Source organism: Panthera onca, chromosome A2 (genome assembly GCF_046562875.1).
Source record: "Panthera onca isolate mPanOnc1 chromosome A2, mPanOnc1 haplotype 2, whole genome shotgun sequence".
Lineage (NCBI taxonomy): Eukaryota > Metazoa > Chordata > Mammalia > Carnivora > Felidae > Panthera > Panthera onca.
In genome coordinates this window covers 31,034,267-31,061,196 of record NC_138340.1, presented here as the reverse complement: position 1 = coordinate 31,061,196, position 26,930 = coordinate 31,034,267, and the positions used below count along the sequence as shown (strand labels likewise).

The following is a 26,930-nucleotide window of genomic DNA, read 5'->3' as shown; positions in this document are numbered from 1 at the left end:
TGCCAGGCTGGAACCCATGAATCGTGAGATCATGACCTGAGCCAAAACCAAGAGTCTGATGCTTAACCTACTGAGTTACCCAGGCTCCCCATGAAAATGAACTAAGCTACAGTTTACTTTAATTGATGGAAAACTCAATATACAATTAATCTACTTGTTTCCTTGGTATTGTTAGTATCACATGGAATGACACATCACAGTCAAGTATTCAGTACTATGAACCTGCCATTGTCAAACTTTCTATGGGAAGATGAAAGGTTGGTACCAGTTGGTCATCAAGCCTTGAATCAATTTCAATTCTTCAAATAGGATAATTCTAGATTTTTAGGAAATCCTAGAGAGAAAATCTGAAAATTCACAAAGATAAAAAAATAGTTATTTACAGTTCTAAATGTAGGTTTCTCTTGATAAATTTAAGTTTTTGTTTTTTTTTAAATTTTTTTTTAACGTTTATTTATTTTTGAGACAGAGAGAGACAGAGCATGAACGGGGGAGGGTCAGAGAGAAGGAGACACAGAATCTGAAATAGGCTTCAGGCTCTGAGCTGTCAGCACAGAGCCCGACGCGGGGCTCGAACTCACGGACCGCGAGATTGTGACCTGAGCCAAAGTCGGCCGCTTAACCGACTGAGCCACCCAGGCGCCCCAGATGAATTTAACTTTTAAAAATATGGGTTTGAAAGAATGACCTGATGTATATTTCTCTATCGCTTTTAGCATGATCCAACATTTTCTATTATTTGTTTATTGCCCTCCTCCCCCATCTCCAAACCTCTGAATAATACATAACACTCCTGCATTTCCAGTGACTGGGAAAGTTCCTTGTACTTAGTAGAATCTTAATGAACATGTGTTGAATGACTAAATAGATGAATGATTGAAATGATAAGATCTACATGCTGAAATTAAATTAAACATCACTTCTACAATTTTCAAAGTGGGTTTCTATTTATAGCAACTAAACTATAATTTCATGATTATGTCATGATATTATAGATAATTTGAGAGTAATTTTGTGAAATTTCATTTTGTTTAACAAGCAATAATAACAATTATGATTTAGTTAGTATAGTACTATATGCCACATACTTATAAATACTATTGAGAACCTTACAACAGCCCCTCATTCTCCCATGGGGAGAATTCTTTCCTCACTTCACAGATAAGAAAACTGAGGTTCAAGAAATATAAACCACTGGACTAACAGTCTCACAGCTAGTGGGGAAAGGGAACCAGAATTTGAATCCAAAGTTTGGATAGATCCAAAGTATACATTCCACAGTGATAGTTTCTCCCAAAAAAAGGATTAATTAAAGGTAAAAACTAAATGTGATATAATGTTTGTCTGATAATGTTTTTATTGCATCCTTGTTCTGGATAAATACCTTACCTTGTGCTGCATAAATTACATCTTAAATTCTAATCTGACAGTCATTTCCTCTTAGTGTTTAAAGACGTTATTACACTATATTTTGGTATTACTGCTGCTCTGAGAAGTCTACTTTTAACCTAAACATCATTTAATTAAAAAAAAATTTAAGCTTATTTATTTTGAAAGAGAGAGAGAGGGACAGCAGAGGAGGGGCAGAGAGATAGAGAGAGAGAGAGAAAATCCCAAGCAGGCTTGGCACTGTTAGCACAGAGCCTGATGTGGGGCTCAAGCCCACGAACCATGAGTTTATGCCCTGAGCCGAAGTTGGACGCTTAAGTGACTGAGCCACCCCGGTGCCCCTAAACATCATTTATAATAAACTCCCCAGGTGATTCTGATGTAGATGGTCCATGGTCCATGCTAGGTGAAAAAGATCCTGGAGGTAAAAGAGACTCACAGTTTCTATAGAGTCTTTTTTCCCAGCAGCTTAGGGCTCTTATGGTGGGGAGAGAGGTGGTGGCAGGGAGGTAACCCTTGATACCATCCACGAGGAGGGCTGAGGTCATCCTCACTGAAGAGGCAAAGCAAAGAAGATCTGGGGAGCTCAAACAACCGGTCAGTGAGCATCAAAACCAGGGCTGGAAGCCCAATCTTTTAACTTGTTCTACAGCTGACTTTCTAAAACTTAACTGTGCAGGTCGGATCAGCTAGAGATCATCTAAATGTAGATTCTGACACTAAGTCTGGGCTGGAACCCAATATTCTGCACTCCAAGAAGCTCCCAGACGCTGCTGATGTGAGGTGGAGAGCACAGAGCTGGGTGCGCGGTTAAGTGCTACATACATGTCAGTTATAAGATCTCTTGGCATGTTGTCCTGTTGTGTGTGACCCTCATTCAATATCCCTACACTTATGAAAGGACTCCAGGTCCTTCAGGATTTTATGGGCTCCAATTCTTCCTCCTTTTAACACCTTCAAAGAGTTGTTCTGAAGAGTGAATGAATTAATATGCATAAAGCACTTGGCGCTGTGCCTGTCACACAATTAGTACCCAGGATGGCTTAGCTTTTAGCCCTTACTACGAGGGTAATTAAATCACTTTTGAGGGATTTTTAAATGGACTCTTCCCCCATTAGACTGCAAATGTTAGGAGAGTAGGGACTACATCTGTTTTAGTTACCTCTGTATCTCCAATTTTTATTAAAAAAAAAATTTTTTTTACCATTTTAATTTATTTTTGAGAGAGAGAGAGAGCACAAGTGGGGGAGGGACAGAGAGAGAGAGGAAGACACAGAATCCAAAGTAGGCTGCAGGCTCCAGGCTCTGAGCTGTCAGCACAGAGCTCAACGTGGGGCTCGAACCCACAAACTGTGAGATCATGACCTGAGCTGAAGTCGGACGCTCAACGGACTAGCCACCCAGGCACCCCTGTATCTCCAATTTTTAAAAAAGATTTTATTTAAGTAATGCTACACCCAACATGGGGCTCAAACCCATGACCATGATCAAGAGGTACATGCTATATACCAACTGAGACAGCCAGGCGTCCCTCTGTATCCCAAATTTTACCACTGAGCCAGGCACATCATCGCTGCTCAATAAATAGAGTAGATGGCATAAATGAATGGCTGGATGAACAAGCAAATGAGTGAATGAGTGAGAAAACATCCTTGTCTTCCACAGAAAAAAGGTGAGAAACACTCTGCTGGAGGATAGAGGAGGAAAAATTATCCTGGCAAACTGGTCTGGGAGAGGTTTGGAGAAAGTGTTTCCCAAATTCCTTGGAGGATGAGGACTTTATGAATACCAGTCTTGGGGTGAAAAGGTAAGCTGAGGTAAAGGAATCTGGGGAAGGATTGCCAGCAGATAACAGTCTTGGAAAAAAATATGAGCGAACTGAGGTTTCTGATCAGATGTGTCAGGAGGTGCTTAGAAGTAAATAAAATATGAGAAATGAGAAACTTTTGAATTTCCTGCATCAGGTGCTAACATGGAATCCAGCGCAGGCATTGAGAGCCTTTCCCTGAGCATTTGTCAATTCTCTCAAGGAGCTTCTGGGATCACATAGAGAGAGGGGAGGATTAAGGTCACACAAGTATTAGAACATGATGGACCGATGTCAGAGGTCATGTCGACCCACTCTCTCACTCAACACAGCAAATGGGTTATGCCTGGATGGAAGAGAATGAGAAGGTTCTAAGGGAGTAGAAAGAAAAATTCAGGGTCATTTCTTAAGATGAACTGATCATAGGGAATTGCTTTACCCATATTGCATTTGGTTTTATTACAGTTATTCCTCAGCGATGATACTGTCTCTGCAATTTATAATATGGATATAAATCTCCCTTTGAGATGGAATTGCCCATCAGAGCATTTCCAGACTACTTTAGACACATCCTATAACTGCAGTCATTTTCCTAGTAGGCTGAGGAAACATTTCCCCTAACCTCTTGCACTCATCAGGGCATGGAGTGAATGAAAACTGATAGCAGAATGGCCTTTGCCTGCACAAGAAAGGAATTAATGATAGTGACAATAGTGATAGCAGATAGGCACAATAGCATCTAGGCCTGCAAGGTCTCACAAGGCTTTCCTATATTGTCTATGACAGCAATCTTCTCCACAATTCTAGGGAGAACAAGCATTATTTCCATCTTACAGATGAAGAGACTGAGGCTCAGAGCAGACAAATGAATGGTCTAAAGCCATGCATGAGCGTAAGTGGCAGAGCTAGGATTTGGACCTTTCATTCCAAGTCAGTTCTCCAAGACAGTGCAAGATAGTGCAGGCAGGAGACATTTCTTGATGGGCATTCTGCCAGAATAATATGCTTACAAAGCCTTTTACCTTGGAAAATGTGCCAAGGGTCTCAATACTTACTGACACCTTTAAAAAATTTTTTTTAATGTTTATTTCTTTTTGAGAGAGAGAGAGACAGAGAGAGACAGAGAATGAGCGGGAGAGGGGCAGAGAGAGAGGGAGATACAGAATCCAAAGCAGGCTCCAGGCTCCTAGCTGTCAGCACAGAGCCTGACGCGGGGCTCAAACCCACGAACTGTGAGATCATGACCTGAGCTGAAGTCAGACGCTTAACCAACTGAGGCACCCAGGCACCCCTTACTGATACCTTTTAACAAGGATATGGGCACAGGTACAATATGAGCCCTCCTTCTGGAAAAGCCATGCATCTATTCAAGCTCAGAAGCATGTATGATGAGTGCTATGGGAAATTACCACCCACCCTTCGTGTGTTCTCAATGTCTTTCACTCTTCTAAGATCCATCAAGGAGCTCCATTACTCTGGAGCTTCTAATGAGGCTAGAAACATGGTTAAACTCACCCCAAAGATTCTTGGGTGTACTCAATTAAAACAACTAGGGAGCTAACTCAGGCACCTAGACATCTGGCAACAACCCAAAACATGTACATTTCTGGTATGTGCCAGATCCATAAACTGGCCTTTCCCCATTTGAAATGATTTTTCAGGTCATTTGTCTGGAAGGACATTAAGCTCTGCTTTTGTCTTCCTTCTGTGCCAAATTCACCAGCAGGTCTTGAGAAACTCAACTCACCTCTTAAGGTTTCAATTTTCAGACTTAAAGAAATTAAGCTTTGATATTTTACAGTCATCAAAAAGAGGTCAATTTGGGGGTGTCATATTTTCCTGATGGGATGCCGATTCATACAGTAGGTCCATCTGACTTCAAGAGCTAGACTTGCTAGACTGATCTCTAGGGCTTTCTGATACTTTTGTAATGTATCACCCTATTTTCCATGAACTACCGAGGAAATTCTAAGAGTGTAAATGGACTGTCCCAAACTCCTTAGCTAATAAATATTGAGGCAGAAGTCAAATCTAGGCTTTCCATCCACTACTACATCGCATTTATTTCCAAAATAGCCTCAAAAAGGTGTGCTTTAAATATACTCCCCCCCCCCTTTTAAATTAAATACTATAATTCTATAGAAAAACACTGGAATGTTAGTCAGTGTATGCGAGTGTGAATCCCAGTTCTATTCATCATTAATTGCAAGAATTCAGATATATGGCCATTCTAAATGTCCATTCTTTTCCATCTGTTAAAAGTTTGTAATATTTTAGTACTGCCTCGTTTGTTGATTGCTGGGATGAAATGAGACAGTGTAAGCCAAGTGAATGTGGTGAAGTGCTATACAGAAGTATGAGATAATAATAGTAAAAAAAGACTTAGAGATATCTTGTTTGTATTTGTTGGGCAAGTTATACAGAATGTTTGGGGAAAACAACACAATAATCTTGGGGTGAACCATGCAGCAATGCATCTGAAAGTAAGAAAAGTAGAAATGAAATGGGAAGTTTGGGTCAAAGCAGATGATCACTGACGTTTCTTGCTTAGTGGTTCTAAACCCGGGGTTACTGGGCATTGTCTGCAGATCATTTTGGTTGTGACAACTTGGTGGGGGGTAGTTGTTACTGGTACCTAGTGGGTAGAGGGTAGGCGTGGTGGGAAACATTCTGTAATGCATAAAACAGCCACTACATCACTTAATTATCTGGGACAACATGTTAATAGTGTTCAGGTTGAAAAATCCTGGCTTATTAGATCCTCTAGGTACCCTCTCAGTTTATGCGTCATCTTTATTTTCTTGCCTTGTCGAATCTTCTTCCCTTTCTTTCTACCCCAACACTGGGCAAGAATAAGCAGAGCCTATCAAATCTGAGAATCCCTAGAAGCAATAAATAATGCTTATAAGACACATGCTTTGCATGAACTCTTTCAGCTACCCCCTTCAAACCATCCATTTCAGCCAGACAGTAATCACATCAGTAAATACATGGATTCATTCTTATTCCTTCTCTGAGCATGAACAGATACGACCAAAAGCACATATTTCCTGTGAATGTCTTACTAAAACAGTTCAATTATGCTTTTAAGAAGACACATCCTGGGCCATGAAATAGAAACTAGGTGTAGGTGAGAAAATGGAAAATAAAAGGCATTTAGTTCTGGGAGTGCAAATATTACCTGTTAATCACTGTATCTCTCATGCCTAGCATGGTGTCTGGCTCATGGCAGGCATCCTTAAATATATGATGAATGAAGGAAAGCCTGGTGAAGTCAATATTTCAATCTTTCTCTCATATCTTCCCCCAAGTAAATTTTTTTTTAATTTTTCAGTTAAAAAAATTTGTTTTAAGTCTTGACCATTCAATTCACAAGAAAGCAATTTGAATGCCATAGGTCTTGAAAAATTGTATCCATTTTTCTCCCTTATGGAGATCCAAAACCAGATAAAGATATATGGGTTCATCACTGAGAGGCAGATAACAATATTGTGACTTAAAAGTCCTTGCAATAATAATTCGTACTGGACACATTCTTTTTTTCAAAAAAAAATTTTAACATTTATTTATTTATTTTTGAGAGACAAGAGAGAGAGTGGGGGAGGGACAGAAAAATACCAAGACACAGAATCTGAAGCAGGATCCAGGGTCTGAGCTGTCAGCACAGAGCCCAACACAGGGATCAAATCCATGAACCCTGAGATCATGACCTCAGCCGAAGTTTGATGCTTAACTGACCGAGCCACTCAGGCACCTCTGGACACAAACATTCTTAAGGCCGTGTTATACCAAAAATAAAATGAATCTGAAATATTTGTCACATCTTTGCCAGAAAGTCTACACTGAGACAATGTGTCATAACTTGGTGGGAGGTTTTGAAGATTCCATAAGCAGGGCTAAAGAGGTCACGTGGAGACTATCAGTAGAAGCCTTTTGTGCCCAACACATCAGTCCCCCAAAGGACCATAATGTCAGTGATTATCCAGTTATATTGGCCACCTCAAAGCTCCACAGTGAAGTGACTGCCCTGTGTTGGAAATAAGCTTTCCAGAAACTAGTGGAATGTGTTTCAAGTTGCCCCAGAACGATTTTCCATTAGTATTTCTGGCTAGAATCTGTGTTAAAAAATGACCACTGTAAAACATATTAATTATGCAGATCCATTAGTCGGCAGAGTAGAAAGACCGAGGTGTTTCCATTTTCAACTCATCCCTAATCTTTAAACATTTAAAGAGACACCCATGACCATAAACCTCTTCTAGAGGATTTAGCACTTCATGTACTCACATTGAGCTCAAAACCCTCACTGATTCCATTTTCTTACACAAGTAGGGAACAGGACCACCAGCTCTGTTTGTAACACCAGCTTAGAATGTTTGATGACAAATTCAGGACTACTCCAACACTCATTACGTCCTACACCAGCTGCTTTCTCCTTTCTTAATAGATCATTTTTAAGCTCTTAATGATCAATGTGTTTAAGTAGACGTATCCACAGCCAAAGAAAAAAACAGAAGGAAACATAGGTAAGATCAGGTACAACCCCTACTGCTATTTTATTTTGGATTTGATCATCTCTGTGAAGAAAGCTGTACCTTGCAGATGGAGACTGAAATATGATACACTTCATAAAACTGTCTTTAAGTTTAGTTTCAAGGAAGAGCCTGTATTTGATGAGCACTGTGGCTGAGCACAACATATTTCATTACAGTAAAAGTGCTCATTTGCTGTCTCTTAATATATTTAGAATCTTCATAAATACTGTTGGAAAAAGCAGATGGATTTAAATGTCTTTATCCTGACTGGCTCTAATGCCACACTTTCTGATTAAACCATCCTATTATTATTTTTTTAAGAGCAAGAAAAAGAAGTAATAGAGAATCAATAAGTTTCCAAGCTTGCCTCAGACAAATATGACTATCATTTTGGAAACATTAGATTGTGCACTACACTCGGAATTCTTTTTAATTAACTGGGTGTCGGCACCAGGGCGGGAGGTGGGGAGCTCAAAGGCTACTGCTTATTAGACACAGCAAGTCACACGAAGAAGTCAATATGTGTCAACACCTCAAACCTTAATTCTTAGTGTGCCCATTGTGTGGGGGGTGGTTTTTTTCTTTGTTCATTTTTTCAGATCCCTCTGGTTTTTGGTGAAATATAGTAAGGGTGTCCTGAGCTGGGTTCTAGCTTCTGGTAACATTTCCATCACTCATAATCTGTTCTCTCTCACTGGAGGGAATAAAATGCAGCATTTAACAGACTCACCTCATGACTAGTGTGCCCTGCCTCCAGTCCGAAAACTGGCAGTTGAGAAGAAATTTCAAACATATTGATTCTATGTCAGTCACATTTTTCCCCCTATAAGACTCAACCGAATTTTATTGGCTTAAATGGATTTCAAATGGGCAGCCCAGTGCTCAGGTGCAAAAGAATGCATTTGGGGACTCTGGATTTAAACTTTGTCACGCTTCTCAGCATGCTTATCGGCAGCTGTGTTCATTTTTTAATGACCCAGGTGGTACAGTCACTTTGCAATATTCTACCTGAACTGCCACCTCAGCCCGTTCCAGCTAGCCAGAAGTGAAAGAAAATCATGCTGGGGTGAGTACAAGGAAGATGAGAATTCTACAAAGTTCTCCACAAATAAATCAATTCGGCTGCAATTGCTTTTTACATTTGCATTAACGACAAACCAGACTTGAGATTTTGAAGTTATCATCCCATCTTTATTTTTACCCTATGTTCAAAAGATTGAAAGTCAAAGGGATGGGTTTCTTCTGATAAGTTAAAAAAGCTACCTTAATTTAGCCACTTCTGCATATATCTTTCCGTAGGCTGGCTCCCTTTCGTCAAGTCCACATCTTTGTAGATATACAAGTTGAGTGGAAATAAAACACACATTCTCCAGTTTCAAGCACATAATTAGCTTGGAGTCACAAAAGCACTGCCTGAGAAAAAGGAGGTTATGCAGTGTCGGAAGGTGGGGAGAAAAGTAATGAAAATATGGTGTGTTCTTGTAAGCCCCGGCAAAGCATTCCGGTCTAGGAGTTGACTGAAGATGGTCTGGTTAAAGTGAAGCCTTGACAGAGGGGAGAGATGAAAAGCATGACTCTAGAATGAACCTACCTGGTTCTGAGTTCTGTCATCATCAATATCATCATCATCATCATCATCATCATCATCATCGTGTTGCCCCAAGCAAGTTACATACTTGCCCTAGGTCTGTTTTCTTATCTGAAGAATGGGGGGTGGGGGGGGAGGGTTGTGTTATCTCCCTCGTGGGATTGTTGTGAAGGTTAAATAAGCTATGTAAAATGCTTGGCACAGTTAAGCATACAGTAGGTACTTACTAAATGGAAACCACTATTAACATTCTTTATTTTGCTAAAAAGAATAAATTATCTCATTGTGAAACAAAAATTCCCTAGATTACCTTCCCCAACATGGCACGGTTTTTTATTCCTTGGAATAGATTACAACAGTTTTTTGGCCATGGCATGCTGGAGTTTTCTGAAGGGATGCTTTTAAAGACCATGCACACTAACCCGAAGTCAAACTAAGGGTCCTGACCTATTGAAGAAACAGATGTCCCATTGCCCTTCCTACATCAGTGAGTCCAAGCACGCTTGGAGGCTTAACACTTTTGTAAACTGGCAATCAAGAGGCAAAAACAGATGCTTTTATGTGCGGGGTGCTATCCACCTCACATCTTCATTAATCTATATTACTGCACAGCTTCAGGTGATGATAAGCTCCATTTTTAGCTAACAACTCTGTACATAACCTGTTACAAAGCCATGAAAGGAGAAGGATAACAAAAGGCATTAGGGATGTTGGAGGAGAGGGTATGTGGGGAGGGAGAGGGATGTTCAATGCCCTTGCGTTTGTTTAGCCATAAATGCCAACAGCCCAAGGATAAAAGTTTTGTTTTTCAATAAATGATCTGCAGAAGAACACTTGGTTCCAGTGAGGATTTATGGCATCGAAAGCTGTTGTTACTAAAACTGTGACCCTGCTAACAGGCAACAGAAGTTCATGCGGGTTTGTAGGGTTTTTGAGGCTGAACTAGATTAATGGAATTCAAAATTCTGTTTGTAGGAAAGAATAACTTTGTTCCAGCACGCAAAGGGTGTGGGAGGGGCAGAATGCCCCAAAGAAAGTAGATTTGAGGATCAGTGCATTCCTAGACACTCATTACTAGTTCCATGAGTTGCCCTTAGAAGATTCAGGATTTGAATAATTGCTATTCTGAAGATTCTACACATAAAAGGTCTGGGCATACACATGATATTCCCATCTTGACTTTCAAAATCTTTGAAAAATATATAGTCAGACCTCATCTTGTTTCTCATTCAAGGGTGCCTTTAACTTTCATTATAAATATATTCTCTAATTCATTTCACCATGAAAAACCCTGTGCAGACTTCTTGGTTGTGTAACATAAAGAGAAACTTAAGGCATCAGTTTGTTTCTGTTAGAGCAATTACTTAATCATCTTATCATCTCTGTCTAGGGTAATTATATTAACAGAATTTCTCCCAGACTTCTGAATTAATAACAAAGAACTCAGACCTTCTAATACTCTCTGGAAACAAAAGAATAATGCAGCTAACTAGGTAATGCATTTAAAAGTCATCACTAGTTTGAACTTAATAACGGCAACTTCTGTCCTAATCATCTTCAGATACAAAAACATGAGAGCCAGGGCTGGGCATCTGGCAGAAGGTGGCACAAATACACAGTGCAAAGAAAGACAGAAGAGAAGCAACAGCCACTTGTGATTCCATCTTTTCACGGAATGCTAGAGATATGACTTTAATGATCTGAACACTTTTCATAAATTCAGTTCATTTAAAGGTGCACATATCCGATCTTACAGGGAAACTCATCTCATTCATTACACCTTTATAAGACCTTATGAAATTAGCATACCCCTTTCGGCACTGCATAGGATATCTGCTAGCTATTTATGGAGTTTAAGAAATTCTTGCTCTGACACTGACGAAGAAACTTTAATTAAAATGGTAAGGAGGTTGTAGCAAAATGAATAGACTTAGGACATTAAACACTCCAAAGGGGAGGGGTGGGTAGAATGACATTACATTTTTATAAAGCCAAATATAAGTTTGCTTAAATAGTTTCCTTACTATGTTAAAAGAAACCCGACACAACCTTCCACAACTAAGGTAAGCATCGCACTATCACATAGCACAGCCTCTTTGACTTAAAAATATGAATATAAGAAAGCAAAGTAAAAAAAACAAACAAACAAGATTTTACCACCAAAGATTTCAAAAAAGACACTTGGAAAGAAAAGTATGCAGCCTAAACGTGTAAACATGTAAACACACACACACACACACACACACACACACACACACACACCTCCCATAGCCAGCAGTAAATCAAGAGAGATATAAACTTACCGGAGCAAATATCACCATACACATTTACAAAAGAATTGATAATCCAACTTCCCTCTCCTGAAAGAAAATAGAGGTTGTCTCATACTAAAAATAAAGCTTCTCTGTCCACAGCACCAGCCACTTGTCCCTCTTTTTATGAAGCCAAGGAGGAGAACAAGAAAATCAATGAGGAGGGAAAGTGAGATGTTATACCAATCAGGTAGCAGCTTCTGCCTTATTTGCAGAGAGATGGAAAAACGGTCATATTATTAGACAGTGACAACCCACAGCCGAACTACAGCAACCTGATACTTCCCTCTGGTGAAAGGCTGCCTGCCTTGTGGGGAGGTGGTTACCATCATGGTGAGCTCCCACACTTGGCTCTTTGCTCACAACTGCAAGCACAGGGCTGCTGTGCGCAAGCAGGCTGCATCATGAAGAGAGCACCAACTCCCCCCTTACTCCGGGAGCCCCCTCCTCCCTCCACACAGCGCTTAGAAACAAACTGGGAAACAAAAAGGAGCCAGGATTTTGTGGCTTGGGGGTGTGGGTGGGAAGTGGTGGTTTTACAAAATCTTGATGAATAGATTTGCATAGATTAGGTAAATGTTTATATGTTTGTTAAAAAAAAAAAAACTGCCCTCATTTTTATGGAAATGCCTGGATGTTATGCATGAGACCCATTTGGGAAATGCATGCACCAGCCATAAATAATCATTAAGGGGATAGTACAGGAAGACTTTTCAGGCTCTGGCAACTGGGGAAGGGACAGATTACAACTTGGTTGCTCATTTGTCGCAGGAGTGCTTCTTAAAGCCTTCTGCAAAATCATAAAACTGAAAAGGTTTCAGAGGTTTAAACATAACCCGGGGCTGCTTTTTCTACAAATGGGCCTCTGCGGGAGGAGACTAGCTTGGCTAGTTCCAGGGGCTGAAATTGTGGCATCCTGAAGCAGTAGGTTTGGGGAGGATTGGCACAGAATTCACGGAGAGGTTTCCAAGCTCCTGTCACACTGGCTTCCTGAGGGTGACCTCTCTCAATGGCCTGTACCACAACAATGGCCCAAGAGACCTCTATGCCTCGTCCCTTCCCGCTCCCAATTTCAGGGCCCACTCTGTGCAGAAATGGTGTAAAGTTGGCCCAGGTGTGTCTGCTTCATCTTTTGTGCAGTTGGTGATGGCCAGACTGAAACTCACCTTGATGGACTATGTTTTTTGTTGGTGGGTATTATTAATTCAGGATTTGTCCAGTCTTTCTCTGGGTTCTCCTACCCCTCTTGTCTCTGTTTCTCTCTTTCACACACACACACACCACCACCACCACCACCACCACCACCACCACCACTACATCGCATCACATCATCATTATCTTCACCACCTCCCTGATTCCCTTCCTTCCTTCTCCATTCACATTAATAAATCAGTGGGAAGGGAAAAGCAGCTGGGCATGTAGGAGGCTGTAGGACCAAACAAACAGACAAACGAACAAACAGAATATGATGAGGAGTCAGGCAACCAGGATCTAGTTCCGAACCTCCGCCACTAGCCAGCCAAGTGGACTTGGGAAGTTCCTTAAGATCTCTGAGCCTCAGTATGTCTTCTGTAAAATGGGCATGCTAACACCTCATGGCACTGTCAGTGGGGAAGTGTGGGGAACAAATGGAAGAGGCTAAGGCAGTGCTTCTCAACCCACCCTACACACAGACACTTGGGACAAAGATCCTCCAGCTTTGTTCTGTTTGTTCCTTACACACAAGCCTTCAGGGTGCTTACAAATGCTTCAGATTGTACACACCCCATGGCCCCTTTGAAATTCTCATAGGAACCTTATGCCCCCTTACTCCCTCCACCACCACCCCTCACCTGCCAATTGAAAAATCACTGCATTTCAATGAAGGAAGGTACTCAAGGCAGTAAATTAAGCAAGTGAACACAGTTGAAGCAGAACAAAAAGGCTAAGAACCACCAGGTATCTAAGTTCACACTCAGTAAGCATTTGTTGAATAAATGAATGAAAAATTGAGTGAAGGAGTAAGGTCCCTGTGCTGAAGGCCACAGTTCCTACCTTCTGCTGGTGAGCAGTGTGAGAGCAGAGTTGAGGTCGTTGTTCTAGCCACACACCCATCGGGGAGAATGACATTTAATACTTTCTTCAGGGTGGAGAGTGACTCAGTCTCATCAGCCTTGAATACTAAAGGCCCCATTTCAAGTAAAAGAAAGAAAACTGTTGTCTCCCACATTATAAGAGTGAACATTTCTTGAATATTTGCTCTGTGTCACTGCTCTAAGCAATTTGTTTTTTCTTTCCTTCTTCCTACTCTACTGTGATTTCTTTTCTTTCCCCCTTCTTCCTTCCTTCCTTCCTTCCTTCCTTCCTTCCTTCCTTCCTTCTTTCCTACTTTTCTTTCTTTCTTTCTTTCTTTCTTTCTTTCTTTCTTTCTTTCTTTCTTTCTTTCTTTCCTTCTAAGTGGATTACATTAAGTGGGCATCACAAAACTAGGAAGAGTTACTATTTTCATTCCAGTTTACCAAAGAGAAAATCAAGACCCAAAGAATTAAGTAACCTATTCAAAGGTACACAATCTAATAATTGGTAAAGCCAAGATTTGAACCTAAGTTGGATGCCAGACAGCAAGCTGTTAACCATGCCACTCTACATGATTGTACCTACACTTTTATTTATTTAGCCTACAGAGTATGAGTAATCCACATATGTACACACAGACCCTGAAATAACTCCATTGCTCTTCCCACTGTGTGGATTCACATTGTAGAGACTGGGAACCCTGGTGTAGACAGAAGGTGTACCAAGCTGACAAGTCCCACGCCCAATCTCTGTTGATTTTGTATGGACTTGGCCACCTTATTTAACATCCTGTGGGAGGGGAGGCATGAGGCTCAGTCTTGGGATTGCTAGTGGTCTTCTCAGTGACCTTTGTGTCCCCTAATGTGTCCATGTTTCAGTTTTCCTCATGTTTAGATTGAAGGGTTTCCACTGAATGATTTCTAAAGGCTTTCCTGGGTCAACCTTTCACTAGATAAGGGTGTAAGGCTAAAAGTTCAATGCACATCTGATGGTTGACTTACCTTGTTCTGCCCTGTATTTTGTGCCAAATAAACCATTAACCTTCTCTACATTTCCCTTGCTACTATCCTACCATCGATCATCTCTCACCTGAACCAATGCAAGAAACTCCCAACAGAGCATCCTTTTGCCCCCATCCCTATAAATCACTCTCCATATATTATTCAGATTGAGCTATTAAAAGCATAAATCAAATCATATCACTCATCTGAGAAAAATATTTCAATAGCTGTCTAGTAGGTTTAAAGTAAAACTGAAATTCTTTCCCATGGCTGCAAAGCCTTATGTGTTCTGGCTCTTGTATGCCTTTTTGTTTGCATCTAATTCCAACCCTCTCCCTCCCTACTCTTCAGCCACACTGGCCTTCTCTACCTTTGTACGTGCTATTCCTTCTGCCTGGAACATTCTTTCCTCAGATCTTTTGCCTGCTATCTCTTCCTCTGTCATTCACTTCTTAGCTATACTTTGCTCTGTAGAGGGTTCTTCTTCCCTGACCACCTACCCTAAAAAACAAAAACAAAAAACCACAAAACTCTCTTTCCCAGCCAGCTCATTTCACATTGCCCTATTTCATTATTTCTTTGTCATTGATGTGTGTGTGTGTGTGTGTGTGTGTGTGTGTGTGTGTGTGTAGATGCTGTTTTGGGGGTACTTCATACCGCCTGTTATGCCCTTGTTTATTTATTACTCATTTAATTTATTACCTTCCTTCACTAGGAGATAACCTCTATGAAAGTAGGAAACTGGTTTTTCTCAATACTATATCCTTGGCATTTAACAGAGTACTTGGCACATAGTAGATACTCAGTTGACATTTGTTGGATTAAACAAATGTATAAATAAATGAATCAATCAACATGAAAACAAGTTAGGCTTGAGACAGAGGCAAAGAAACCTAAGTTCATAAAAGAAGCTTAGCCTTAGGGCACCTGGGTGTCTCAGTAAGTTAAACACCTGACTTTTGATTTTGGCTCAGGTCATGATCTCATGGTGGCAAGATTGAGCCCCACACTGAGTTCTGTGCAGTGTGTGGAGCCTGCTTAAGATTCTCTCTTTCTTTCCCTCTACCCTTCCCTGGCTTGCAAGTACTTTCTCTCTTTCTCTCTCTCTCAAAAAAAAAAAAAAAAAATATATATATATATACATATACATATATATATAAAACAAAATAAAATGAGAGAAGCTTAGCCTTCATATGCAGGGCAGGTGAACAAGGGTGATTGGATCATTCATATTAGTGGACACAGACTGTTTTTACCTCCTCACCCAGGGAACATTCTTGAAAGACTTCAGATTTCAGCATCATATTAAGTCAGGTCATGTCAAAGATAGTGGAGTACTCCTATTGTGAACCACACCGATCAGATGTTTTATAGAAACTTGGGATCTCAGGGTTCAGAGCACCTAGGACCATATAGAGAAGCTGATATTTGGATACCTGACTGTGCATTTGTCATTAGAGAGCAAGTAGTCCTGTCAGGTAGCCACTTCAACTGTCCTTAACCTCCACGTTATCAGATAGTTCAGACAACTGGCTATCACTCTCTAACATGCCATTGAAACTGACAAAAATAATGCCATATGCCATTATTTGAGGGTTCTTTTTTGAAAAGTACTATTAACAGTATTGCTACTGCCTTAAAAAGAACACTTACCTATTATTAGGCTATTAAAAATAGAAGTACAGTGTTTTCTAAATTGAGTATTTATAGAGAAGGTTAAGTAGATTAAAATAATCTGTGAGTCTCTGAAGATCTCATTAGCAATGCTAATTTCCAATATGGTCCAATCCTCAGCTCTGATCTTTCAACTGAGCATGGCCTTCAGATAGCTTCAAACACATTTTTTTTTTCTTTGAACTGGAAAGCTTGTCTCTCCTTTGGTGGACACACCTTCTGGTGTGTGTAACAGTTCCTCTCCCTTACAGCTTCTAGTCTTAAACATCTGGCCTCTCATTAGGAGTCCTTTCAGGCCTCCCCGCTTCTGGGTTAGACAGTGGGAGACTTAGCTTTCTAAGCACTTAGCAAACACAGAGAGGAAAATTCCAGCACCATAAGTATCTCTCCCTTCCTGTGGGGGAAGGGAGGTAGTCAAAGATAAGACTATTCTGGCCATACTAAAAAAGGAGTAAGGGAATTAGCTAAGTTTCTTCCATTTTGCCTCCAAAACAATTACAACTCTTTCAAGCTATAGCAGTGAGAGCACTTAAAATCAATCCACTTACGGAACAACCTTGACATCTTTAATGGTGCCTTCCTTGCTCTGACTGAGCACAACTCCTACCCGGGTAAATGCAATTTATTCTAATGTAAACAGGTATACAGAGTCAGGGCAGAACCTTCTAAACTCCCTGTCTTTTATTTCCTTTGTAATAAAAAGAATATTTTTCTCCAACTCTGTATCTTTTCCTTTTCAAATATCTGAGACAAAATAAAATCAGTATCACTTGAACACATTTATTAGGTCATTAGCTTTCCTCACTAGAGTTCAAGGCTGGCTAAAAGAAGCTGAACATAAAAGAGAAGTTTATAGAAACAGGGAAAGCTAAGAAATATAGTGGGACAAGGTTTGAGGAATGTTAGGATATTTGGTTGGAAATGTAGCCCACCTGGGAGGGAAAAGGAGACAAAATGGTAGTTAAAATGGCTAATCGAACATGTTCAAGACCCATTTTCTGAAGACCATGAATCTAAGCTCTTCAAAGGGAGGAAAATATCATACTCATCTCCGTGCCCCCAGCTGAGAGCAAAGTGCCTGACACAGGGCAGCCAAGCAATCATGATTTGCTTAATGAGGGATGGACAGAATCATTTAGGGGGCAGAATATGTATAGTTATGTGCACTCCCCTTTAGGAAGGCGTTGTGCTGGTCGGCTTCTGTTTTTCCTTCTAGATCCCCTTTTCCACCTACTGTGTCCCACAAGGCTAACTTAAGTGACCACATCAATGAACAACCTTTCCCCACACCATCCCAATGGGAGGTGCAGGCAGTGGGAAGTACATACAGTCAGATCAGAGTGGGAGGAAACTGAAGTCTGGGTATTTATTCTCTAAATCCCTCCTGATGGGTCAATGATTGATTACATCCCACTGGCAAAGGCCACAGGTGCTGTGAGGTTGCCTTCTCCATACAATTTTTCGGTCTCTCTCTCTCCCCCCACAGTTGACCCTTCCTGCCTTGGGTAGTAACAGCTCCTCTTAGTTAGTTACTAGGTATGGCACATGCACCCTTCCTTTCTGCTTTACTAAGACCCTGCCCATATCTTTTTTTTCTCCAATTTATTTTAATGTTTATTTATTTTTGAGAGAGAGAGAGAGAGAGAGAGATAGAGAGAGAGAGAGAGAGAGAGGGAGCAGGTCAGGGGCAGAGAGAGAGGGAGACACAGAATCCAAAGCAAGCTCCAGGGTCTGAGCTGTCAGCACAGAGCCCGACACGGGGCTCGAACCCACAAACTATGAGATCATGACCCGAGCCAAAGTCGGACACTTAACCCTGCCCATATCTTTTTAATTCACCTCTTTTTAAAAATTCCCCTCAATTAGTTAGTTTGAGTGCCCGAGCTCTTCCCCACCTGGAACCTGACATCCATACAAACAGGTGGATTTGAGCTCCAGTTCTCTAACTTACCATTTATGTAGTCTTGTCACATGTCCTCACCTATAAAATTGGCTACTTGAAAACTAATACATACAGACTGCTAAGTACCTAGCAAACATCTGGCATATAAAAACAATAATGACAGTTACAACCTTGATAGTGACGATCTTTGCCAGCTACTGTTTGCTTAGACTTGATGCACGGCTCTTTCCTTTGTTCTCTAGAGAGAAAAGCTTATCATGTTGTGGAAAGGAAAGGAGAGCCCATGCCCTGTTCAGAAAGATAGAACAGATTTTCCTCCCTGAATATGAGGGAATAGAGAAATGACACTGAGACATGTCGTTTAAAGCAAATAAATATTTGCTGAAAATTGATTTTGAGAGTTGGTATTTCTGAATGTTCATAGGACACTGGTCAATCTACCCAGCCTATAGAGCAGGTATGTATGTGGACAGCTGCATCTTTCTGATACTTGGTGGAATTTATGGATTCCTGGATGTCCATCCATGATCTCCTGGACCTCAGGCAAAAACTCTACATTTTTTATGTACTGGGTAATCTCCTGCATTCATTCCTGCTCTAATTAAATTTTCCAAGCCAATCGAGTTGCTTAGTCCCATTCAATATCCCAGAAAGACTCTGACTCTGGAGAGAGCAAAGGACTCAGGTTTTACATACTAAAGCCTACCTGAAGGCTCACGTTCTTAACAGGGAAGAACAATTCTCAAATCCACAGAAACTTTGTTAATCTCCTGAAGTGAGAGGGTAATCATTCATTAGCCTAAAAATTTCAGCTAAGCAACTATTTATGGAGTGTGTGCTCTATGCCAGGCATGTGCTAAGTTCTGCAGATTTGGTTGTGAAAAAGTCACGCACAGTCCCTGCCCAAAACGAACTTAGGATCTTTCTGATTTTTCTTGCATAAGCAAGATCCTACCTGGTGTATAAATAATGCTTAATACATATTTTCTGAATTACTGAATGAATAATGCTGAACTTCTATGATGTATTTCTTAATTATAAAGGAAACACATAACATATTGCCCTAGTCTTATAATTTTTAAAATATCAAACATCACAGTAAAATAAATACTTGGACAAAATTCTTGTATGTACTAGAATATAGATGGCACAAATGACCAAAACATCTCAACTCACAATATAATTATAAGGATAATCTTCAAAAAAAATTTTTTTAGGGATGCCTGGTTCAGTCAGTTAAGCATCTGACTCTTGATTTTGGCTCAGGTCATGATCTCATGGTTGTGGGAATTAGTCCCGCATCAGGCTCCTGGCTGACAGCGTTAAGCCTGGTTGGGATTCTCTCTGTTCTCTCTCTCTCTCTCTCTCTCTCTCTCTCTCTCTCTCTCTCAAAAATAAATACACATTAAAAAAAAAACTTTTAAAAAAGAAAGCCTTTAAAAAATAATTAAGCATTAGGGGCACCTGGGTGGCTCAGTCGGTTGAGCATCTGACTTCAGCTCAGGTCATGATCTCACAGCTCGTGGGTATGAGCCCCGTGTCGGGCTCTGTGCTGACAGCTCAGACCCTGGAGCCTGCTTCGGATTCTGTGTCTCCCTCTCCCTCTGCCCCTCTCCCGCTTGTGCTCTGTCTCTCTCTCTCTCTCTTTCAAAAATAAATTAACATTAAAAAATAAAATAAAAAAACATTAAAAAAATAAAGGAAGAATTTGTTGGGTGTAGTTGACATACAATATTACATTCGTTTCAGGTGTACAATATGGTGATTCATATTCATTGTGATTGTGATGCACATGATTCATTCATGCACATGCCTGGCATACTTCTCTTTATATGTTATACTATGCTTACCACAAGTGTATCTATGATCTGTCGCCATACAACACTATTACAATATATAAGGATAATCTTTGCTATCATAGCTTAAAGCTGAATGCCAAGCATGCGACAGAGATGCTCCATGGCACACAATGGAGATGGGAAGAAGGTGCAAGGGGCTCCATCTTCTCTGCTTGAAACCACTCCACTGTTTGCTGTTCTGTATCCCAGGCTTCCGTACATGACTGCACTTGGACAAAAAGTTTACATCTTAAACAAAAAAGTGTGGAGAACCGCTGATCTAACGGAGAGATTTGGCAATTGTCATTTCCTGCAGTGAATCTGATACAAATAAAGATGCTATATTTATTCCTGCCTATTAGCCTAAGCTCTGTTCATGAACTCTCTCATCTGATTATCATTCAACCCTGTGATCCAGAATCTATTGTTGTCTTCATTTTACAAATGAGAAAGCTAAGGTTTAGCTCAGTTCAAGAACTTGCCCTCGTCTGTACAGCTAAAAAAGTGTTAGAGCTAGGGTTTGAAGCTGGGTTGTCTGACTCAAAAGTCCTGACTATAAATCCCCATATTACTTGCCTTGTTAATGTGTTTATCGTATACAAGGTGGGCAGCTGAACATCGCTTCTCTGAGTACTACCTGGATAGCAAAAGCAATGATGTAACTGAATTGCATAATTTCTGGTGATTACACCTGCTGCTCCGGTGTAATTAAATGTTCTGGGCATTAAAAGTGGTCCCACGATGGGATGCCTGGGTGGCTCAGTTGGTTGAGCTTCCGACTTTGGCTCAGGTCATGATCTCGCGGTATGTGAGTTTGAGCCCCATGTCGGGCTCTGTGCTGACAGCTAGGAGCCTGGAGCCTGCTTGGGATTCTGTGTCTCCTTCCCTGTCTGCCCATCCCCCGCTTGTGCTCTGTCTCTCTCTCTCAAAAATAAATAAATAAATGTAAAAAAAAGTTTTTTTAAAATAAATAAAAGTGGTCCCACGATAAACCTCTGGACAGTACGATCATTCTTCCTTCTATCTTGCATAGTCCAATATTGCTTTGCACACAGTAGGGACTAGCTATGTCTTTGCTAAATAATTAAAGAAAAAGAAAAAAATGAATAAAAGCTTGCTTAAGACTGTATTTGTGATTCTAGTCAGAAAAGCAAAGATGCAGCTCTCTGTTTTCCTCCTATCATTGTTTGTAATAGAGCTCCATCAACAAATAGATGGCTTACAAATTTGACTGTTCCTGACACATATTTCTTAAAGCCTGGTGTGGAACCACAAGATGAATAGTTGTTGCTATGATTAAGGATTAAGACTTTATATCAGAAAGAATCCCTGAGGTCCATTTTTGGCATGCATCTTGTTAGCACTCTAGTAAGAGCGAGAGAGGAAAAACATGAAGACCATTTTCAATAATCTTGCCCAGTACACTGAGAAATGAATAGTAAATTTGATCAAGAGCTACATGAGTTTTTCAATGATAATTTCTCTATGAAGGGAGGTGTCATAGCCAACTCTGCACACTCGTGTGACCCTTTTAGCCTTTTCTAAACTTCAATTTCTTCACCTGTAAAATGGGAATGATAATGCTGAGCTGCGTAAGTAACACACAGAAGGAAGGCTGCTGGTAATTCTTTTTTTTTTTTAACGTTTATTTATTTTTGAGAAGAGAGAGACAGAGCACAAGTGGGGGAGGGGCAGAGAGGGAGGGAGACACAGAATCTGAAGCAGGTTCCAGGCTCTGAGGCCTGCTGGTAATTCTAACAACATAAGTGACATGCATTCTCTCTCCCTGCTAATGCAAGATAGATCTAAGACTCAAATGCCTCCAAAATGGCTTTCTGGTTTTCCTTTCCTTCCAACAAATTGAGTTAAAATCCCTCTGTTAAACCAGCATGCTTCCAAAAAACCAGAACAAATTACAAGTCTTAATAAATAAAATAGGGCACAGGTAGGAAAGAGGATAAAATCTGTCTCCCTCCATGCAGCTTTCCAAATGTAGAATTTATAACATGAGTGTTTCCACACTAGCTCCAAGGTCACTAATCATGGTCTATTTGGTCATGATTCCATCTGAAAGCATTCTCCCTGCCCTCTTCTCAGCCCCCACCTTCAGCCCCAATCTTACGGATGTATATAGTTATGATGCTGTGTGGCAAGAGAATGGAGCTGGTCACGGGGACCTGGGGCAATATTTTGAGGGCTCATTAAATCTTTGAAAAATCTCTCTCTTTTGCCTTGACTCTGTCTTATGCCCAAAGTGTCTTTGGATTCCTCTGATATAAGATTTGGCCATTTAGCTTAAAGCAAGTATTTGTTAACCAACAAAACCCATTTGGTCAGTAAAATCTCCTGCAATATTACTAACCAAAAAAAAAAAACAAAAAAAAAAAAAAAACCAGCCCCTTCACTCTGGAGGATGCCTCTGAATTCTTTACAGTTTTCCCTAATGTCTGGATTCAGAGCTTGTACAAGGAGAGATGCTATAATCTTGGCTATCTCACAGGTCATCTGGGATGCCAATGAGGGACAGTTCCTGTGGAAGTACTTTGAGAACTGAAACTGGCAATACTAATTGGAGCTCCTGTGCTCAGTGTTTCTCCCCATAAGCCTAAGGTGCAAACGTGCTTCCCCGATCATTGATTATTTATTACTGCAGACCTGCTTAGAACAGTTCAAAATGCCATGTGCGCTCCACACAGAGAGAAACCAGTTTTCTTCTTCAGCTGTGAATCTATTTTTAAAATAGAATGCTTTACCAATGTCTTCCTTAAAATGTTAGTTCCTTCTCAAGCCATTCCCAAGTTGTTGCATGATACAAATTAAGAGAGTGAATCTGAAGAACAGGACATTCTGATATTTCCAGAATGTCACTTATCTCAACTCCAAGAGCAGCTCTTTTCCTCTCATCTCTATGTAAATTGTGGAGACAGAAACTCCCTGGAAGGGGCTATAACACAGCTTGTCTGACATTAGCTGGAGGAGGAGAGTCGGCCTGAGATTCTGTGCATTCTGTTATGCCACGGCAATGCACTGAGATATGGATCCTGGAGATGGAAGCTACTTTGCAGTATGCTTCTCACACCTGACTGCACATCCGAATCACCTGGGCAGCTTATAAACACCATGAATTATCAGTTCCAAACTCAGACTTCCTGAATCATAATCCAGGAGAGCCCTCAACTACCTCTTGCCAGTGTGAGTTGGCCAGGGCACAGGTGTCAGAGAATCTCCACACAGTGCACAAAGCCAGTGCTTGAGTCCAGTTATAGTCCACAAGGCCACCATTGTTTGTCACAGAAGATGAGTTCCCTATTCAGCAAAGGCTCTGAGTAGGAAGAGGAGTCTCATCTCAAGGGAGAAATGTTGCCTTCTGGAATCTGTTCCGGGGGGGTAGAGGTATGCTTAATGAGCCCTCATGCCCCCCTCTCCTCATACCTCTTTCGTGTCTTGGGTCTTGTCTTCCCGTTGAGGAAGCACGTGCTCATGCACACAAACAAGAGGAGAAAACCACTACAGAAGTAACAGCAGTAACAATCACGGCTGATATCTATGTGCCAGGCCCTGTCTAAATACTTCATACGAATTACCCCCATTTACTCCTCCTTAAAATACAACAAACTAAAAACTCAAAGTCCAATGACCACCAGAAATGCTCCCTGAACAGCAGAAATGCTCCTCCTAAGCATCAGCTTGGCTTCTGCTCTCTTGTCTCAAACCAGCCCTCCCTCTCGACGTCAGTTTACCAACTCTGCTGGCCTGTGTAGCACAAGTAGCCGTAAGCAATGCCACCTTGGTTGCCCTCTCCTGCAGTGTTCCTCCTGATGCAAGGATATAAGTGCAGGCAGTTCATTTGGAAAGTGATTCCAGGAAAGGGAGTAGAGATTGAGACAGGGAAGCAAAGGTAATGCATTAATAAGCAGATACCACAAGGTGCAGGAAGCTGATGCTTCTCGCCTCCAACTCCCTTCCCTTATTGGCTCCCACAAGCATTAAATCTCCTCCCCTGCATTTCTTGCCTATCCTGCTAGATGGCCTAAAGCCCTTAGGCTGAGGGATCCAGTCCCTGCAGGAGGATGCTGAGGTCCTGTGCGAGATCACTAAGTGCCATGTGCACACGGCAAGGCCTTGGCAGTGATTGCTGCAATGCCTACAGGTACCATTGAAAGGCCTACATCACAAGTTGGGGGTGGGGGGTGGGGAATGGAAAGAAGGAAACCATGACATTTTTGTGAGGGCTCCAAGGAAAGATTGTGTTGGTTTTGGCTCTACTTTGCCAGCATGAATTGTCTTTGTGTTTGTTCTGTTTTTAATGGGCTTGGTGATTTAGGCGACATACAAGGCTGCTCTTTCTAGCTATTTGCTTTAATGCCTCTGCCCCTTTGCTTATGCTGTTCCCTGCAATAGAATGCCCTCACTTTTCTTCTTCGAAAACCATGACCCTACCTGTCCTTCGAAGGCCAAGGAAATTGCCACTGCCATCCTTTAAAGGTTTTTCTCATTTGTAGACCTTCCCTCCTTCTTCCTGGGTCACAGTTTGCCATCTTCATGTTTGTCTCCCCACTTTAATTCAAGATCTTGCAAGTGATAGGTGTTCAATAAGTGTCTACTGAGTAGATGGATAGACCACTTCTAAATAAAGAGATTTCAAGCTTACATACGATTTCGCTTCAGACGCTGGGATGTGGCTGTGGCTTTGGAAGGGATATCATGTTCCCTCTGTGCATTTTCAAAATTCTGTTACTTCAGTGTTAGTGATTTCTGGCATTTTCTTCCCTGTTTTTCCTAAGCGCTACATCACTGTTTGCGATGCTGGGTCAAATACGTTTTATTCGTGAAGTGGTACAGGTGAGTTGACAAATCCACTAGGTCAGTGACCTAACATTCCTGAAGACCAAGAAAGAAACAGAAAAGCATTCTGGCTCTGCTAGGCCGTGCCAACAGCTTCACAAATCACCCTCCATTTTCAGAAACAAAAAAGGACCCTTTCCCTGTTGGAGATTTATTATTTGGTTTGTGAACTCCTACGCATCCTTCAAAACCCAGCTCACTTGTCATGTACTCTGTGAACAGGAAAAGAGGAAAGATGGTGACATCTGTGGGTCACTTACTCTTTTATAGGCACTGTGTAAGGCATTTTACTAATGTTCTTTTGTTTTATTCTCCCAACAATACTTTAAGGCAGGAGTTAGCCCCATTTTGGGAAAAGAAATGTGGGGCTAAGCAAAAACCTAGGTAATATGTAATGAAATCAAGATTTGAATCCAAGTGTCTCAGACAACACAGTGTACATACTTTTTGCTAGTCCTTATTGCCAACCACATCCTTTACATAATAAACTGTTTTACAAGTATATACATCTTCATTGAGGTTTATTGTGAAGATTTATTAAGACCCTGAGTGACTACATATATCTAGCATTGTGTGTGTCTTTGTGTGCATGTGAGCGTCCTCAGTGCAGAAATTAATAAATGAAGGTATGGGATGGATGAAAAAACTCAGCTCACACCCAAAAATCTAATGTAAAACTGAATCAATGCTTCGAAAAAGTTCAAATTTTACACGGCAAACTAACCTTCGACAACATCAGATGAAGGCATGCTTAATGTCCCACACACAACTGGTCCACCTATAATACATTTATTTTATTTACCCATTTGGGTAACTCATATCTTGACCTCAACACCTGGCTGTGAGCCAAGGCTTTGGATTTCCAATAATCTGGCTCCTGCCTGCCTCTGGATATAGGCAAGTACCAGGAAATAATCAGCCAAAGAGCAAGGCACTAGGTATATACTACAGATGATGCACCGTACTCAGATTAGAGGCTCCCTGGCCCTTACTCAGAACATAATTCTCTTACTTTACAAAAAATCCTAATAAAGTTGTTTTTTCTAAGATGACAGCATATTGGAAGAAGCCAAGTAAAATGGAACAAACTGTCAGACGCAGGCACACTTAGAGCTCATGGGAGCAAGAGAGAACAGAAATAAATAAATGAGAACTTTAAAGCATAAATTCTCAGAATACTTTATGTAAGGGCAAAGAAACCTTGCCTTGCTCCACGGGCTCTGAGAATGGCATTGCATTATGGTAAAAAAAACATTGTCAAAAGCTGCTAAAATGTTTTCTACCAATTCTTTTAAAGCACGAGGACATAAACAACTCATACTTTTAAAGAATAACTTCTATTCAGAATAGCTACAATCTTTTTTAAAAACCTGGAATCTTGGTTCTTACATGGGCAAAACTTCAACTGTCAGAAATCATGGGTATTAAGAAAGAAGTGTTCCCTATGGGCTCTAGAGATTGCTAAAGTGTTACAGCCCTGTGATGGTGCGAGCCCTTGTAATATGCAGAGTGTGCAGATATGCTAAGAATAATTGGGTATTTTATGGCCAGATTCCACTTGAGACCCAAGGCTATTGGATGTATCTTAGGGAACTACTTGGCTTTGGAAATGTGAGGATCTTTACCTTGCTACCCACCTGAATGCACTACGGGACAAAAGGCTATATTGGTTTATGACATGCAAGTTACTGATACAAATTACAGATACAATTCTCTCAGTACGGTGAGTAATGGAGTTGTTGACCTTATTCTTACTATGGCTCCCCTTACTGTTTTTTTGTTTTTGTTTTGTTTTTTTTTTCTTTCAGTCATTGTTTATTGCACCGACAATGCTACAGCTACCTCCATGAAACAACAAAGATACAGAAGAAGAAGAAAAGAATACCCTCAGCCCTCACTTGCCAACAGATCAGTTTCTGTATTTTTATGTGCCTTCCAGTTCTTGCATACATGTGGTACGCTGATTGCAAAATTGAGCCCATT

The 26,930-nt window shown here is 40.8% G+C and overlaps 1 protein-coding gene across 3 annotated transcripts in view; it reads right to left on the bottom strand.

Moving 5' to 3' along the window:
- SYNPR (synaptoporin) overlaps nt 1-26,930 on the bottom strand; it is a 313,866-nt gene that overhangs the window by 147,142 nt on the left and 139,794 nt on the right. Inside the window, exon 1 of one of the 3 annotated variants that reach the window (XM_060631507.3) lies at nt 11,623-12,061. The exons of the other annotated variants lie outside the window; for them this stretch is intronic. Within the exon in view, the coding sequence (XP_060487490.1) occupies nt 11,623-11,646 (24 nt within the window). The 5' untranslated portion in view covers nt 11,647-12,061. Of the gene's footprint in view, nt 1-11,622; nt 12,062-26,930 lie in introns of those variants that run through there. 3 annotated transcript variants of the gene reach the window in all.